At 35.6% G+C, this 16726-nt stretch overlaps 1 protein-coding gene across 2 annotated transcripts; it reads right to left on the minus strand.

Moving 5' to 3' along the window:
- Nucleotides 1-202: 202 nt before the first annotated feature.
- Nucleotides 203-16077, minus strand: LOC122304035 (26S proteasome non-ATPase regulatory subunit 2 homolog A-like). 2 transcript variants are annotated; one of them, XM_043116057.1, is made up of 25 exons: nucleotides 15854-16074; nucleotides 15597-15697; nucleotides 13152-13272; nucleotides 13014-13073; nucleotides 12640-12707; nucleotides 12518-12560; nucleotides 11830-11895; nucleotides 10992-11030; nucleotides 10781-10863; nucleotides 9912-10026; nucleotides 9658-9732; nucleotides 7494-7652; nucleotides 5889-5996; nucleotides 4013-4120; nucleotides 3792-3932; nucleotides 3604-3708; nucleotides 3099-3320; nucleotides 2754-2867; nucleotides 2466-2681; nucleotides 1933-1992; nucleotides 1705-1818; nucleotides 1540-1625; nucleotides 1262-1370; nucleotides 807-985; nucleotides 203-691 (listed from the first exon to the last, which is right to left on the minus strand). In XM_043116057.1, the coding sequence occupies exons 1-25, from the start codon at nucleotides 15941-15943 to the stop codon at nucleotides 616-618; spliced, it is 2658 nt and encodes an 885-aa protein (XP_042971991.1). In that variant the 5' UTR covers nucleotides 15944-16074; the 3' UTR covers nucleotides 203-615. The 2 variants fall into 2 exon arrangements, with proteins under 2 accessions (XP_042971991.1, XP_042971992.1); XM_043116058.1 differs by lacking the exons at nucleotides 203-691; nucleotides 1262-1370 and having other exon boundaries at nucleotides 827-985; nucleotides 15854-16077.
- Between the last annotated feature and the right edge of the window lie 649 nt (nucleotides 16078-16726).

Raw genomic sequence — 16726 nt, forward strand, 5'->3', positions numbered from 1 at the left:
GATGGCGCAGCGCTTTCAAATTTCTTTAGCACTTGGTATAGTTTCTTAATTTTTTAAAAGATACTTTGGTTTGACTCGGTTTGTTAACTTGAATGTTTTATTCTTTTGAACGTGCAAGTTTCAACCCAGATTTGTGAACTCCAGGAGATATTCATATACCTCAACCAAAAAACAAAAGAAAAGGCATTATAACAATATTATCTTGATCTGAAAATAAAAAGAACCATATGATAATAGAAGCTTTCACGATGCCGCTACAAGAGGCCTATCCACCCATGCTGATATTGCAGCCATCGGTTCCATTAACCTTTCATCATAGTTTAATGAACAGGGAGTAAAGGCCATGCGTATCTCAATTCAGCAAGAAACTTGTTTCCACGATTACGAGGAAAAAAAATGATAAAACCTTTCTGAAAACAGTGCCAAATATGCATAACATATGCTGTCTATAAATTTGTACGTTTGCTAATTTCTAGACACCTAATTTTCTGAGTAAAAGAACAAATGCGCCAGAGACCAGCAAATCATCATGAATTTTACCAATGATCTGGTTGCTAGAACCTCACAAGCATTAATGACCTTCTCAGTTTCCATGCACTTTGGTCCAAATCAATTCTACTGCTCTTCTCTGTAGTCTGGGTTCTCTTTCAAGATTACAAAGCCTTCAAGAATGGGAGACAGAGGAATATATCTGCATAAAAAGTTCAACTGTTAATATACAAGCTAAATAGCAGAAGGTTATAGAGCCACCTTTTTTCTTCTTTCAAATGTAAAGTTCCCAAAGCCACTTTGATGGGAATGCTTACTTCTCAGTAGCCAGTTCTGCTCGATCACCAGCAGCCAAAAGAACAGGTGTTGAATGTGTCTGGAAACCAGTGATGGTTTTGGGACGACCGGCCTGGCCAACAACATCAACAGCTTGGCCCACCCGAACAGGAACGGAAAGAGGTTTGAGATTCTCATCCACAGTCATCAACATTCTTGGCTGTCACCGCATAGTTGAAAAGCTAATTAGTTAATTAAATTACATGTTTGTTTTCCCTCCTAAAGCTACCAAATTGAAAGATTAGTTGACTATTTCTGTTGTAATCTTGGGTTCACCTTCAGGTCGTGTCAAGTCCAATTCATGTCATGTATATAAAATAACCCTAAACCTTAATCAGCTAATTTGGCCTTGGGTCTGTGTCTAATTTCCGAGTGTGACAAAAATTGCTAGCTCTGATTGAAGAGAGGGAAAAAAGTGAGACAAACTAACACTGACCTGCATTGCCAAAACAAGGAAGTAGAGAACATAATGATACTTTCCCAAGATGATAGTTTTCATATCAAGGCATGCATGCAGCATTGTTATTATTCCAGCAAGTGCCGTCCTGTCAGATGAGACAAATGCTTATGCATGTAATGGGGAAAAAAAAGGGGACTTGGAAAGCCACCCTCAGGTCACAGCTGGCTCTAGAATTGATCATTTACAGAAGTAAAGATAAGATACTGTTAAAAGGAGTGAATTTGTAAAGGTTTCACTGTGGAAGGATTACTTACGGGCATAGCAAAAACCGTTCAGAATGATATGGATTAAGAGTCAATAAACCCTTCCCCAAATGTACAAGACCTTGAGCAATTCGAACCTGAAAAAATGGCAAAGGATTGTCAATGCTATTTAATAATGTCAAGAAAATTAAACCAAAGAATCAATAGAAACATTACACAGAAAAGAAGGCTGGCATCTTTGTAGTAATAGCTTGAAAGATTGCGAAGCATGCCAGCTATTCGAGCATTGTTGGTTCCTGCACCTATCAAACCCAAGGAGATTACAGCAGCCTGTAGCATCCAAGTACATATATATATTAGCCTCAAACAATAGCTATAAAAATAACAATAGACATTGATAGGTAATTAATTCTAATATCCAATTAATTAGTTCTAATATATTACCATTGCTACTTCTGAATCTGTATCATGGCTAAGTCTGCTTAATGTGTCCATAACATTGACCTGACCAAAAGAGACAATAAAAAAACAGGTAAGCAAGGAAAATCACGGAAAAGAAACTATTAATTAAGTTTAACATGAGATAACTGATTACACTCAAGGTATGGATTTAAAATAGATTCAAAAAGCTTATTTCAACAAATCAAAGTTATATCCTTCTTGAAATTACTGAGTAGTTTCTAAATGGTTTTTAATAAAATCTTCAATTACTTGTAAAAACAATGAATGGCGAGATCACCAGCATATGGCAGAAAGCAGCAGAGAAGATAAAATACATCCTCAAAAGGCAATCTAGGAGTCCAGTGATTCCTAATTTATTAAATCGGTTCTATTAATTTACATATCCCTAGGAAGTAGTTTTCGATAAGATCTCTAAGAAGCAGGTTAATAGTCATCTATAGTTAAACCAGCTAACTGAGACATGAATAGGCTTTTCCAATCAACCATCCACTATTAAGTCATCCTTTTCCAAATACCTTAGGATTTGATATGCAAAGAAGACCAAGAGCCAAGGGAACAGCACGACGGATGTTCTGCTCGCCATACTGTAAAAGATGCTCTAGTGAACGAATTGCCATCTCAAGCCCCAATTCTTCAGCCATTGCTACCATAGCAATTCCAAGCACAGCAGGACCCTGGTGGGTTTCTCCCTTGTCAAGATGTTGTGAGCAATGGCTCAGAAGGTTTTGAACCTATACGGAAAGATGATTAAAAGCTACCTTGTGCTAATAGAAACTCATATTGTAAATGGTACAATAGAATACCTTGAGAACATTCCCTGTTCCAGCATAGGCACATGAAAGTAGTGTCATGTCACAGTATCTTCTAATCTTCTCATTAAAGGTCTTAGAAACTTCAGCTGTTGCCTCCACGCTTTCCTGTTAAACACCAAATACAGATCAAAGAATAATCAGGGAGAATGGAACTGTTTGTATGACGTTCTCACATAGTATGGCATCTTTGGCCACATTGAAAAATTTACCATGCAATAAGAAAACACACTAATAGTCTATGGTACCCAGGGTCCCAAATATGTTAGAACAACACCTATGTTAGAACAACACCAAGAATGAAATATATAAAAGTCTCTAAAGGAGTAGTGAACTTACCTGCTTCCCAAGGTATAGGAGACCAAGGCCAAGAGGCAATAGCCGAGTGAGGGGCTCTCCCAACTCTGAATCACTTCGGTCCATCAATGCAAATATAATCGCCTGAGCAACCTCTTCATTGCAGGAACCCACATATACCAAGCCCAGAGAGATTGCAGTGAATGCAATTACATCAAATGGAGCTTTGGCATCATTGAGTATAGGAGCCAATTTTCTCCGTATCTGACAGAAGTGTAAATAAGTTAGCTTTCATTTAAAAGACACTAAAAATCAAGATAAAAACAGCACTTACAACCAAAGGTTACAACTTACAAACATCTTTCAACCCAAAAGAAAAAATTGTTCTCAATTTATCAATCTTTCAGTAACCAGAAGATAAATCAAGCATGCATCTTGTTGGATCGGTAAACAATTTCACCGCCATTAGCAAAGAGGTGCCCATCCATCACTATAAACATGTTTTCTGTGCCCTAAATATATATTGACAAAAAGCAAGCCACTTCACCTGCTCGTTTTGGGTACCAGCATATGCAATTCCAAGGCCCATTATTGCACCAATTCGAATGGATGAATCTTCTTTATCTACATAATCACCTAGAAGTGCGAGTGCCTAAAAAAAGAAGTCGAGTAAGAACGGATATACAATTCAAGATCATATGGTCTGCGACAAGAAATATAGCTAATGGAACTTACAGGATCACAGTCATTCTTTATACCACAATTCACAATCCCAACTCCTAATAATGCACCAGAAAGGACATGGCTGTCACTTAAGTGGAAGTACTTGTCAATTTGGGCAAGTCCAGCATCAACGTCCCACAGTAAAATCATACTCTGTTATGACAAACAGCAATGAGAATCCAACAAACTGGCTCAATAAGAAGAGATAAACTAGACAGTAAAAGGTTGCATACAAGACTTGCTGCAGCACTAGTCTTCCCATGTTCTTTATTTTTGAAAAGCCAGTTGGCAGAAGAACCGCCGCCACTGGAATTGTCTGATGAGATTGTCATTAACTTATCCTGCAGCAAAACAGTTAGAATATGAGATGAGATGAGTTGGCAGAAGGGTTGCGTTGTTTGGTTACACATGTGAGATGAGATGAGATAAAACTTGAAAGTTAAATAGAATAATATTAGAATCTAATTTTTTAATATTATTTTTGTTTTGGGATTTGAAAAAGTTGATTTGTTTATTATATTTTGTGTGGGAGTTCGGGAAAGTTGTAATGATTATATGAGATGAGATCATCTCATCTACCAAACCAAACCAGGATGTATATAAGAGAGCTCCTCTTCAGAATAAAATGAAAAACAGCAATTCAAAAACTCTGAAAAGCAAGAAAAAGCACAGTCTCATGTGCTGTTATCCATGAGTAAAGGGTGTTGGGGGTGATCTTTGTCAGCTATACCACTGTTATCCACGAGTAAAGGGTGTTGGGGGTGATATTGTCAGCTATACCATTGAAGCTTCGTTATCTTCAAAGGTCCTTGCATTCTGCTCTCTCCAAATACATCACATTAAGCAAATAAAAGAGCCAACCTCCATGCTACCAAAACTTTATCATGTCCCTGCTATCCTTTCCACCCCACTAACGATTCAAGCACCCTTCTAGGCATAATCCACTCAACACCAAATTCCTTGAATAGCAAACACCACAATTTCTCGCAACATCACAATGAAGAAAAATATGTTCAATGGATTTACCATTCTTCCATCACATACAACAACATCCCACCAAAGTGAGATTCTGCTTCCTGTCCAATGTCAAAATCTTTCCCAATGCCATCGTCCACTGAAGAAAGCCACTCTTGAAGAGGCCTTCACTCTCCAAATGCTCTTCCAAGGGAACGGGAAACCTATGGATAATGCCAAAACCTTATAGTATAACTTCACTTTAAACTCATCTCTTGAGGGCCAGATTTGACCTCATTGTATAACCCATGGGTAATGTCGAAATCTTATAGCAACTAAAGGCATATGAAAGGTCACTTTGTCTACAGGATCAGCTACCAAGTCAACATCCATACCAAAATGGAAGACCATCCACTTGCACAAAATTTGGTTCTTAGGGGACTATTGCTACCTCCAATTTGGGCCCTTCTGTGCTAGATAGATTCTTGCAAGGAGAAAAGAAATAGAAACTGAATCTGGAGACAAAGAACTTGTAGGGATGGAAAACTTCTAAGGCACCTTAAGCTTCAGTTGTATTACATTGTGAAGGGCCTCAGACTTTCAGAAAGACAGCTGAGCCACCTGTACTTAGTTGACAATGGGGGAGAAGGCTTTGAATACGCTTTGACAACTGGGGTCGAGGAAGAGGGCCCACCTCATAAAACAACCCATTTTTAATTAGGTTGAGAAAGAAGCCACTCAGCAGGCCTTTTCCTTTACCCTGGACCTGGTTTATGGAGACTTTTAACTCAATTTTCAATTTAGATCAACTCCTTTCCCATTTACTAGCCCATTTGAACCCTGCTGTGTGGCTTTATCTTTCAGCCCAATTTAGTCCATCAGCCCATCCATTGTCTTCCTCTCTTCAAGCCCACATCCAAGCCTTTCAAGAGACACCCAATCTCTATCCTCAGCATCTCTAGCTGCATTAATGAACTCTACCAATTGCACCAATAAAAAAACACAGAAAGAATGGATTCACTGGTGAGAATCACCGGAGAGAACTACTAGGGAAAGAGAAAGAGACAGTTAAAGAAGACTTTAAGAAAAAACTATGAGAAACATCAAGAAAACTCACACCCGTATGTTATTTCTCATGCATATAGCACATTTTACCTGACCAAAGCCAGCATTCACGAAAGCATTAACAAAGGTGGCAGCAAGATTTTGTCTAGCTGAGTCAACACTCGCACCAGCACTAGCCCGGCCATCAAGTAAGTGTGCCTAAGAAAACACAAGAGAAAGTGCATTAGTCAAAATGATACACATTCATTTTAACACAATGAGAAACACTCTCTCTCTCTCTCTATGCTTGCTTGGTTTTGTTTTGTTTTGTTTTAATTTACTGCTGGTAACTAATGCACCCATAAGAGGAACTTTAATCATAAAATTACACGCATTGTTGACCAAACATTGAATTGATCATGAATTTAACCTATCTAATTACACAGGCCACCAACTACATATTTATAATGACTAATTGTATTAAAAAATAAATAAAGTAAATTACATATACAATACACAAAAAGGAATAAGAAGACTGCTTTTCCAAGGTCTCCAAATAAAGAAATCATAGCACTTACCTACCAGCTTTCATCTTTAAATAGAGGCAGTGCTATGGGATAGTCTAAAATGTATGAGAGATTCACACTAAGTACATAAGAAAAAAGAAAAATAGAATTACTTTTTTATGGCAATGGTATAGCAGTCATCACAACATACAAGTTCTTTATACCATGACTAACATCAACAGTAGAGAACAATAGCACCAATTATGATGAACTTGAGACTCAATTTTCCAAAATAATTCCCTACTTCCTAGGAGATTTCTTAGTAAATCATGAGCACTTTTACCAAAAGCCACAAAGAAGAACCATACCAACACAAGGCAGCCATCATAATATACAAGTTATTCATACAATGACTAACATTAACAGTAGAGGACAATAGCACCATTTATGATGAACTTGAGACTCAGTTTTCCGAAATACTTCCCTACTTCCTAGGAGATTTATTAGAAAATCATGAGCACTTTTACCAAAAGTCACAAAGAAGAACCATAACCAACGCGTGGAAATCACGTGTTGGTAGAAATGCAACATAATAATAAACAACATTAGAGCAGTCACAACTAAACCATATCAATATACCTGGGCTCTAAATAGCTCAAGTATGAACTTTATAGTAATAGATTTGTGTTGAATGCGTAAAAGAAACAGAGAAACTGTTAATCATCTCCTCCTTCATTGTGATAATGCCAGAGATTTGTGGTGTTCGGTCTTTAAGATGTTTGGAGTAGATTGGGTTTTGCCTAGGTGAGTAGCGAAACTCTTGGCATGTTAGAAAAGAAGGTTTAGTAGGAATAACCTTATTGTTGTTCAGAATGTGATCCTTTCTTGTTTGACATGGTGCAATTAGAGATGGAATGCCAGCAGGACCATCAGAAGACGAGTCCGGCTTTACAACTTTGTTTACTGAACTCCTTGATTGGTGTTTTGTGAACGCTTCCATAGATGTTTCTAATTTTTTAGATTTCTGAGCTCTTTTTCCTTGGTGTTAATTTCTACTAGTATTTTTCTTGTAAAATTTTGTGTACTAGGTTGCTGCCCTTATAATTACAATATAGTTGCTCTTACTCATTAAAAAAAAAAAAATGTTGTCCTTAAGTCAAATCTTATCTAGCATTATTGATTATACAAATAAATAAATAAAAATTCAAACCTTATAGATATCTTCAGGAGATTTGGGTTCCATGACCTCAATATCACGAGCAAGTGTGAGATAACCTTCACTTAACTTGATGTTGTTTATTATATCTTGCAATGCCTCCCGATCATCATCATCTGCAACCATATCATCATCTAGCTCAAATGCAACACCCTGCATCACAAACAAAAAAGAAAGTAAGCTAACAACTACTATGTACGAAAGACCCCAGATATATGTATAGCTAAATTGACAACTTTCAGACAGAAGGACAGGCTCCAAGCATGTAATCAGCCCAGGCGTCTAATCTAGGTCTTGATCATGGACACCTTACCACTTGTACCCTCTCTTTAACAACTATCTATCAACAGTCAACACATTTAAGTACCTAAAATAACATTAAATTACAAGATCTTACAATCCTCATTTAGAAATACGCACCAACAGAAAATGCTGAAGGACCAATGGTTTCAACTCCAAGAAAACCATTGGTTCTCAAGTTTTTTCATCATAACATCAAGTGTTGTTAAAAGCAAGCTTCAGCGCAATGCACCAAGGCCAAAGCGCTTTGCTTATCAAAAGTGAAGTGCATTCACAAAAGTACTCTTTTTGAGGCATTTGTGCGAGCTTAAAGTACAAAAAAGCATGTTTTTATAATTTTAGAAAAAAAAAACAATATAAAATATCATTTCAAGACCCAGAAAATGATGTAAACAAATATTCTTAAGTATTTAGATGATATTGATGATCATTACATATCATAGCTCCACATAATTTCATATGTGATGAACTCGATATAATAGTCCAAATTGCCTTTCTTGATGGAATGACATTTGATTGCTTATGTTAGCATAGATGTCAATGCCTAAAATTCTTGCGCTTTTTTGGTCATGAACCTTTTGGTATATTTTGGTTCAAGCATCTACTTTAATTTAATAATGACTATCAAACAATTTTTTTAATGAGTGGCTATCAATACCATATATGTATTCTCCAGCAAAGCACAAGAAAATGATATAAAATGTAATGTTTAAGTAATGCTTGGCTACCACGTGGGTGGGCCCACAACCATGGTAGCCGTTCCAATTTTTTTTTCCTAAGGCTGATATATTTAAATAAAAATATGTTTTCATTATAAAATTTCTTTTGTTATTTTTTTAAAAAATAATTATTTTAAAAAGTTCAAGTTGACACGTGACAATCTGTAATTAACTCATATTCAATTAACACTGATAGACAAAAAAATTTAATAAAGGCCCTTCTTTCTAATTAACTCATAATAATACCACATGGTTAATTTCAAACAAATTATATAGGATCTTTTTTTTTTTTGTTTTTGAGAGGTAATAAAAGAAAAGTGATAATTTCAAACAAATTATATAGGATCTTAAACCTAAAGCCCCATTGGGATAGTGAAAATGTTTCATCTCATCATTACAACTTTCTCAAATTCCCATACAATATAATAAACAATTCAATTTTTTCAACTCTCAAAACAATAATAATATTCTAACAACATTTTATTCACCTTTCAACTTTCATCTCAACTCACCATCCAAACAGCACCTAAGCACCCCATCGCACAATGATGTTTGACCAAAATCTCCTAAATCTATGTAATTAGTTGATTACTTGATTTTCAGCTTGCATTACTCTAATATATTGACTTAGCAGGCTAAATATATTACCATCTTGCTTTTAAACCTTTCTTGTATTTTGTGGGTTTTTTTGTTATTTTATACATTAATTTTGAAATATGTGCTTTACTTCAATCAGGAGCATGCTTGTGCTTATCCCCTGGTCTCTAGACAGCGTTTGGGCTTTTAAGTGCCCCTATCACCTTTAATAACACTAATAACATTACTCAAAAACGACCAGCAATTTATTATAACCGCAGCGTTTGGGCTTTTAAGTGCCCCTATCACCTTTAACAATACTAATAACATCACTCGACAACGACCAGCAATTTATTATAACCGCAAGTTACTTTCTATAGCAGCATGGGAGATGGGCATTGGAAATTCCCTTCCACATCTTCCCAATAAAACTAATGGTGCATGATCTTGCTAAATAGTCTCTTTCATAAAGACTGTTAGATGTAACACAATCTCTAAAATATAAAGGTGTCCATGAACAATGTAAACTAAAAGCGTCAAATCATATAGAGTTCAAGACTTACATGTCGAGCAAGCATGTAACAGAATTGCTTCTTTAGTAGCAGATCATCACATGTTGAAAACAACTGCTTCACATACTGCCAACAGATACTTTGAACTATTAGAACCAGATCATAAGATAATTTTGAGGAATGAAGAAACCTAATTCTTCAAGCCACTATTCACCAAATACATGAACAGAAACATCATTCACAATCATATGGTCAGGAAATAATAGATTAAAAAAGAGCATATTGAAATCTAAGAAAGCACAAACCAGCATGTTATCCAGATATAGGGCTATCTGAAGTGCATTTGGATACTCTTCAAATTTTGAATAAATCAGGTGGGCAATATCCAGGACCAACATATCATCAGGACCAGGGAGGTACCTGCATTATGTTGCAAATCATGGTAGAGAGAGAGAGAGAGAGAGAGAGAGCAACGTCAAGGAAAAAGCTAGTAATTTATTGATCATACATGAAAATTAATTTAGGGTGCTCGTGTAGCATTTGACATATCACAGAAGATATACGACACAGAATATTCTTCAGTAAATAATAAGAACCTCTGCATTCTTACTTATATATAATAATAATAATAATAAATAAATACATAAAAACCTCTTCATTCTTGATCTTTAACGAGCATCAAAGTAGTTAAAAATTTTATGAAGTACGGTGTTCCAGATCCGTGAACAAGAGTGAGGACATATTGGATGTTAATTGTTTAGGTAGTAAGCTCATATCCCATGCCTATGCCAGTTGTTCAAATACATATATCTATTTATAAAACTAATAATAATTTTCCATGTAATTTGACCACAAAATGAGCAATAAATAGCCAAATGATAACCGGCAATACATGTAAACAATTTTTTTTGTAAGTACATATATGTATGTATACATGTACAAACAACTGTATGTATGTATCTATATGCATATATATATACATATATATATATATATTTGGTAAGTTACACACTCATATGATAGGTCTACCCTCAACCACACCCTCCAGACCGTGCTAACATGGGGAGGAAATACTGTTCTCATTTCTTTCCGTCTTAAATTTGAGCTTCTTAAGCATCAAAAGATGAATCAGTCGGGCCAACATCTCCACAAAATTATGGAATAATCCCACTACCTTGCTGAGCTGGTAAGGTAGAGGCATGTCCTTTTGAAATTCGTACTGTCCACATGCTCAACTAAGATATCAAGGTCTTCAACCTGGCATTCATCAGATATAACATATTTCAACCTTGTATAAACACCATAGAGAAGAAAAACAAAACAAAAACAGAAGGGAGTGGGAAGCACAACTAAAGAAGGGTTAAAAGAGCAATACTGCTAAGTACCTCCATCAGAAGATCAACAGCTTCAGGTTCTGCATTGTGCTGCAGAGCATTAAAAATTTATTAGAATCCAAAAAACAATCCTATAGTGTAGTATCTTACATGCAAGGCTGCACACTTTCATTACAAGATAAGAAAGGCAAAGTAGATTGGACTGATCAATTCTTAACTAAGTAGCTATTTAATGCTTGCACATTAAGGTGTGGTTTGGATAGTGAGATGAGATGAGATAGTTCTAAATGAAAGTTAAAAATTGAATAAAATATTGTTAGAATATTATTTTTTAATATTATTATTATTTTGAGATTTGAAAAAGTCGAATTGTTTATTATATTTTGTGTGAGAATTTGGGAAAGTTATAATGATGAGATGAGATGAGTTGAAACAAACTTTGTATCCGAACCTAGCCTAATTCTCTCCCAGAATCTTGCTGAATTATAAATTCAGTCCGGATTTTAGGCTGAGAATTTTGTAATCGGCAATGTCAAGATTCCCATAACTTATCTCTTGAGGCTACAAACAGAAAGATTGGAAAAAATTAGGTAAGCAAATGTTGGGGAAAAAAGGAGTCTAGAATATTACTAATTTTTTGTAAGGTGTGATTCCAACCATTTTTTTTTTTCTCTGGTCAAATGCCTTTGTATGAGAACATATGATTTTGCCTATGACACAAGCCAAATATTCCTTGTTTTGTGATGAAGTCTTATCTGTTAACGAAGATTAGCATGCCCAGATACGTACTAGTGATTTTCCCAGTTAACTATTTCATTTCTAATCATGAATCATAGCATACACCTTATTGCACAATCAAAAAAGGAAAAAGATTAAATACGAATCATACCTTCATGTGAAAAGCAACTATCTGTTGAACAAGCTCCATAAGATCATCAATTGCAGCTTCTTCGCTCTGTTATGGTGTAAGAAAATCAAATATATTCATAGTTTAAATAAAAAGCTCTTAAAAACCCAACGTGTAGCACCATAGAACATAAATTTCTTGAGAAAATTAACTATCAATGCATGTCCCACTACTACAACGTGTAATACAACTCCAACACCTTACACATAATACATCCCATTAAAGTCGTGGAAGAATGCTTATCGTAGTACATGATATCATAGAACATGATAGTACAGAAGCACTTAATGTGCTTCTCAAGATTCATATGAAACCAGTTTTAACTGATTTAAGCTGTAAATCCACATGAATTGAGAGCTCTCATTCACCAACTGAAAGAGAAGATTTAGGTCTCGTTTGGTTACACAGATGAGATGAGATGAGATGAGATAAAAGTTGAAAGTTGAATAAAATATTGTTTAAATATAATTTTTTACTATTAATTTTATTTTGGGATTTGAAAATGTTGAATTATTTATTGTATTTTGTGTGGGAGTTTGAGAAAGTAGTTATAATTAGATGAGATGAGATAGTTTGTGTTGTGTAACCAAACAAGGCTAAAGTTCCTAGTACCTAAAACCAGATTTTAATGGACAAATTATCATATCATTCAATAAGATTGATTTATTACCTGTCGCTTAGCATACTCTTGCGCAATTTCTCCAGCTAAGTTCCTGAATACAAACAAATAAATCACTACTAATAAAAACTCTAGTACCCAAACGTAGAGCTAACACATCTAACAATACTCACCTTACATACTCATGGCCCCATGAACCAATATCACCTTCTGAACCCAACAATCTGTACTTTAGGCTCTCCTGAAAGAGTTGGTACAATAAAATGGATATGAAAATATAAAGGACAAATAAATGAATAGAAATCTCAGGAAAATATTACCACCAAATATCTAGTGAACTTACTACGACTTTGGCATGAGAATGTAAGCAAAAGATACATGAATGGATATGCCGAATAGCTTAGAAAATGTAGCCAAAACAGAAGGTGCGAGACAAATGAAGCAGCAATGCAAAATAAACTGAAGCAAACGCCAAAGAGAAAAATACTTTTTTTCATAAAAAGCAAGAGAAAAATACTACTCAACCCCCAAAACAACTATTGCATACCCGTTCACCCTCAGCAGACATGGTGAGAGCCAAAACTGATAGTATATCTGCCAAGTAATTCTGTATTCACAAGAAAAATAATTAGACAAGCTATGGAATGACTGTATAATAGATAGTGTCCAACCAAACATGTCATACCTTCAAATCTGAGTCCTGCATCATTTCATAATATGCTTTCAGAGTTCCATAGTGAGGACGAAGAAACTTCAGTGGCTTTGGGACAGAGGTCATGGAGCTCGTAGAGGTCCGGATTTCCTGTCTACAAGATAAAATTTTACATGCTGTCAAACCACAGTATGATATTCATGATGCATAGCAACTCACAAATAGCATAAAGATTTTCAGAAGCATCACCACCATTCAAGGGGCTGCTAGTGAAGGTAACAACTCAAGACAGCTCAATGCTACTTAGACCATCCATCAGAGAAGGGCCTTGATTCACTGGTCACAAATACCTTTTATCTCAAGATACATCAAAGGTCTACAAAAAATTTCAAAAGGGGGCCACATTCTAAGCGCAGTTTCGTACTTATGGTCAGCTGCTAATTTCACTTAGTAGCCTGCTTTGATGATGGGGACCTTACAAATCCTCTTTGATTTCCCATTCCATCAAAAAGATGAATAGAACCGTAAGATAGAAAGGTTCTAAGTTTGGTACTTCTCTTGTGCATGTAATGGTATTATATATCTAAATTCTTATATTCTTTTGTAAGAAGATGTCAAATGCTCAATAATTTATGAATAGAAATGCACTGAATATAACCCACCCGTGGGTAGCCCAAGTGGTAAGAGCGAACTTGTGTGCATGTACCCCATGTCACAAGTTCAATTCCCCAAGGGATCAAACTGTGATTTAAGTGGGAGGCCATGACAGCGGGTTGCTGTGCTAGTCTCCCCAGGGGTTTAGGTTCCATGGGTGAGTCCTAAGGGCTCTGCCATGGGGTGATTCCCCTGTCATTTAAAGAAATGAAAAAAAAAAAAAAATGAACTGAATATAAAAAGATTGTTAGGCCTATTGAAAAATATAGGTGCTTCACTTATAGCACATCCACCCAATTTACCAAAATAGCTTTCTAGCTAAATTTTGGCAAAAACATTCATTTGAGCCCCACATCTTCCCTACATTAAGGATAATTTTGGGGTTGCTGCACTTGCTCCCCACAATTGGGAAGCAAATGTTTTTCTTTTGACATAAAACCTCACTGAGGCAAGGTCACACCCACCCTTTGGAAGAAAACCCCAGATACAAACCATGTATTAGTAATCCAGGGAAACTCTAGTGCGAGATCGAACCCAAGATGTCCAAGTCTAAAGCTCATCTCAAACCCACCCTTTGGCTTCTAGGATACACCTTGAGGGATCACTTGGGAAGTACCTGTATCAGCCCCAAATTTCTTTTAATGTTTTTTATCCAAGACCCCATAATAGTAGTTACTTTTTTACCTTATCTACCATTCTCTCTTGACCAATGTTTTTGTTGGTCAATATTTTAAAGTTAGATGACTCTTTTCTTTTTCGAATTTTCATCTTTAATTTTTTTTTTCCTTTTGGTCCTGTCCTAATTAACTTTACCATAAAGAACAAATGATAAAACCAATAATTGCAATAGATGCATGAAATAACTAACCTTTTGAGCTTGGATGAAATTTCTTGTCTATCAAATACCAGAAATCTTATTATTTATTTAAGTTTTAGGAAAAATATGTTTATTTATTTACTAATCCCCATTATGTTCAATACTTTTCATCTTTGGATTGCACATGATAATTTCTGCTCCTCTAGCTTTCTGGAATTTCTAGAACCGAGTTATTTTTCTTCATCCCTCTAGTTGATTGTTTGTATGCCCCTTGTATACTAGGGTTGCACCCCTCTTCACTGATTTTGTTAAAAAAAACAAGAAAGAATTGATAAACAATGAAGAATAATAGTACATGGAGTAGATTTTTTAAGAAAGTTATCTACATGGACTGGATAGAGATTAAAGGAATAAGAAATATGGCGTTCTTGAAAAGTGGTTCGCTAAAATAGAAAAAAATGGGTTTATTAGCTAAAACTTGGGGAAATTTGAGGGAATGGGTGAGTCTTATTGCCTTAATCATTTATTTCATTAAACTATCTCTTTTCAGCATTCAGTGCACCTGGTATTTCATTACACAGTCTGCTTTCAACATTAAATATAATTAAAATTTGTCAAGAAACTTAAGCCTCAAATATTTCACCGCATAATGAAAGCTTCAACACCATTTCTCACCGTATAGGATTACGCTTACCACATCCCACACGTGACCAACACCGTTCACCCTAAATGACTACCATTCGAGACAAAATTCCCCACGCATTACAAAGATTCTCCTATCATACAATGAGCTTCTTCTCGGTTCAACATTCCAAATCAATCTGTAAGCCCAAACGTGAACCCCTTTGAAGAACCAAAACAACCGACAAAATATAACGAGTCAAAGAAACGGAGAAAATGTATGAACAGTCGAAAAAAAAGGGTAAAAATTATTAAATAATTTTAAACCCTAACCAAGTAAAACCTTCACAATTTCTAAGCCTGAAGAAGAAGAAAATATGGATTACCTCATGCTCTCAAGCGCAACCTTCTGCAATCCAGGATCAGGATCCTGAACCCTTTCCACATACAACTCTAATTGCTGTTTCAACGCCAAATCTTCATCCGACTGCGAAACACACCACGCATTTTAAGTTTCAAGACTAAAAAAATACGAAAACCCCACTAAGAAATCCCAAGACAACTCTGAGCATCGGGTAAAACGAAAAAAAAAATTGTAAAACCATAGCAAGCACAATACACGAATTCACAAAATCAAACCCACCAGATCTTCCTCCTTTTTGTCATCCTTCTTCCTCTTTGGCTCCTTCGACGGAACCGTGCCGCTACCACTGGCATTTGGATCCGGCGCCATGGTCAAAACGGAAAAGAGAACTGGGCGAGTGTGGCAATGGGCCTTTTGCTCTCGGATTTTCAACGGAATGAAACAGATGGAGTGACCTAGAGCACAAGAAAAGCAGCTGGCCTCGTATTTATATGTCCATAATATACAGAGCAGTTTTCTTTTTCGTTCTTCATTTTCCAATTTAAATAACACGTAAAAAAAAAAAAAAAAAAAAAAAAGCTAAATTTGACGAAACCTGGGCATAGATACTGATACTGTGAATTCAAATATCAACCTAGATTTATTTAATAATATTTTTTCTTAAATAAAGCTTATAAATAGATTTCTTTTTTAAAGAGAATATAAATATTTATCAAACAGATATAAATAAAACTTTATTTAAAATACATCGAATAACTAATATCATTTTCAGCATTTACCTCGTGAGAAAGGCATTGTTCTGCAATTTAAATTAGCAATTTTCACTTTTTTCAAGCAAAATAAGACTACGAATACAGGAAAGACCTTCTTCTAACCATACTTTCTGATTCTCATATTTTAATGCTAACTTAGCTATTGGTTAGCTACCTTATTCCTTTCTCTAGGTGTGTACTACAGCTTCCATGTTAGTCTGTCTCTGAAAACTTTCTTAATATCTTCAATTACTTGACCATACCACAAGCAGTTTATCTCTGTACTATTAACTTGTACAACTACAGCAAGAGCATCCCCTTCAAACTCTACTTCGGTAAGGTCGATCTCCATGCAGAAAATTAGAGCCCTCCTAAGACATAGATTTCAACTAATACTGGT

This window comes from Carya illinoinensis, chromosome 3 (genome assembly GCF_018687715.1).
Source record: "Carya illinoinensis cultivar Pawnee chromosome 3, C.illinoinensisPawnee_v1, whole genome shotgun sequence".
Classification (NCBI taxonomy): Eukaryota; Viridiplantae; Streptophyta; class Magnoliopsida; order Fagales; family Juglandaceae; genus Carya; species Carya illinoinensis.

Bases quoted from the DNA above. Each gene is read 5' to 3' on its own strand.
- LOC122304035 (XM_043116057.1), bottom strand. From the start codon at position 15,943: ATGGCGCCGGATCCAAATGCCAGTGGTAGCGGCACGGTTCCGTCGAAG. The intron at 11,896-12,517 runs GTAATAAATCAA...ACACCATAACAG, and splicing joins AAGAGTATGCTAAGCGACAG to AGCGAAGAAGCTGCAATTGA. The intron at 7,653-9,657 runs GTAAGTCTTGAA...TTTGTGATGCAG, and splicing joins GTTACATGCTTGCTCGACAT to GGTGTTGCATTTGAGCTAGA.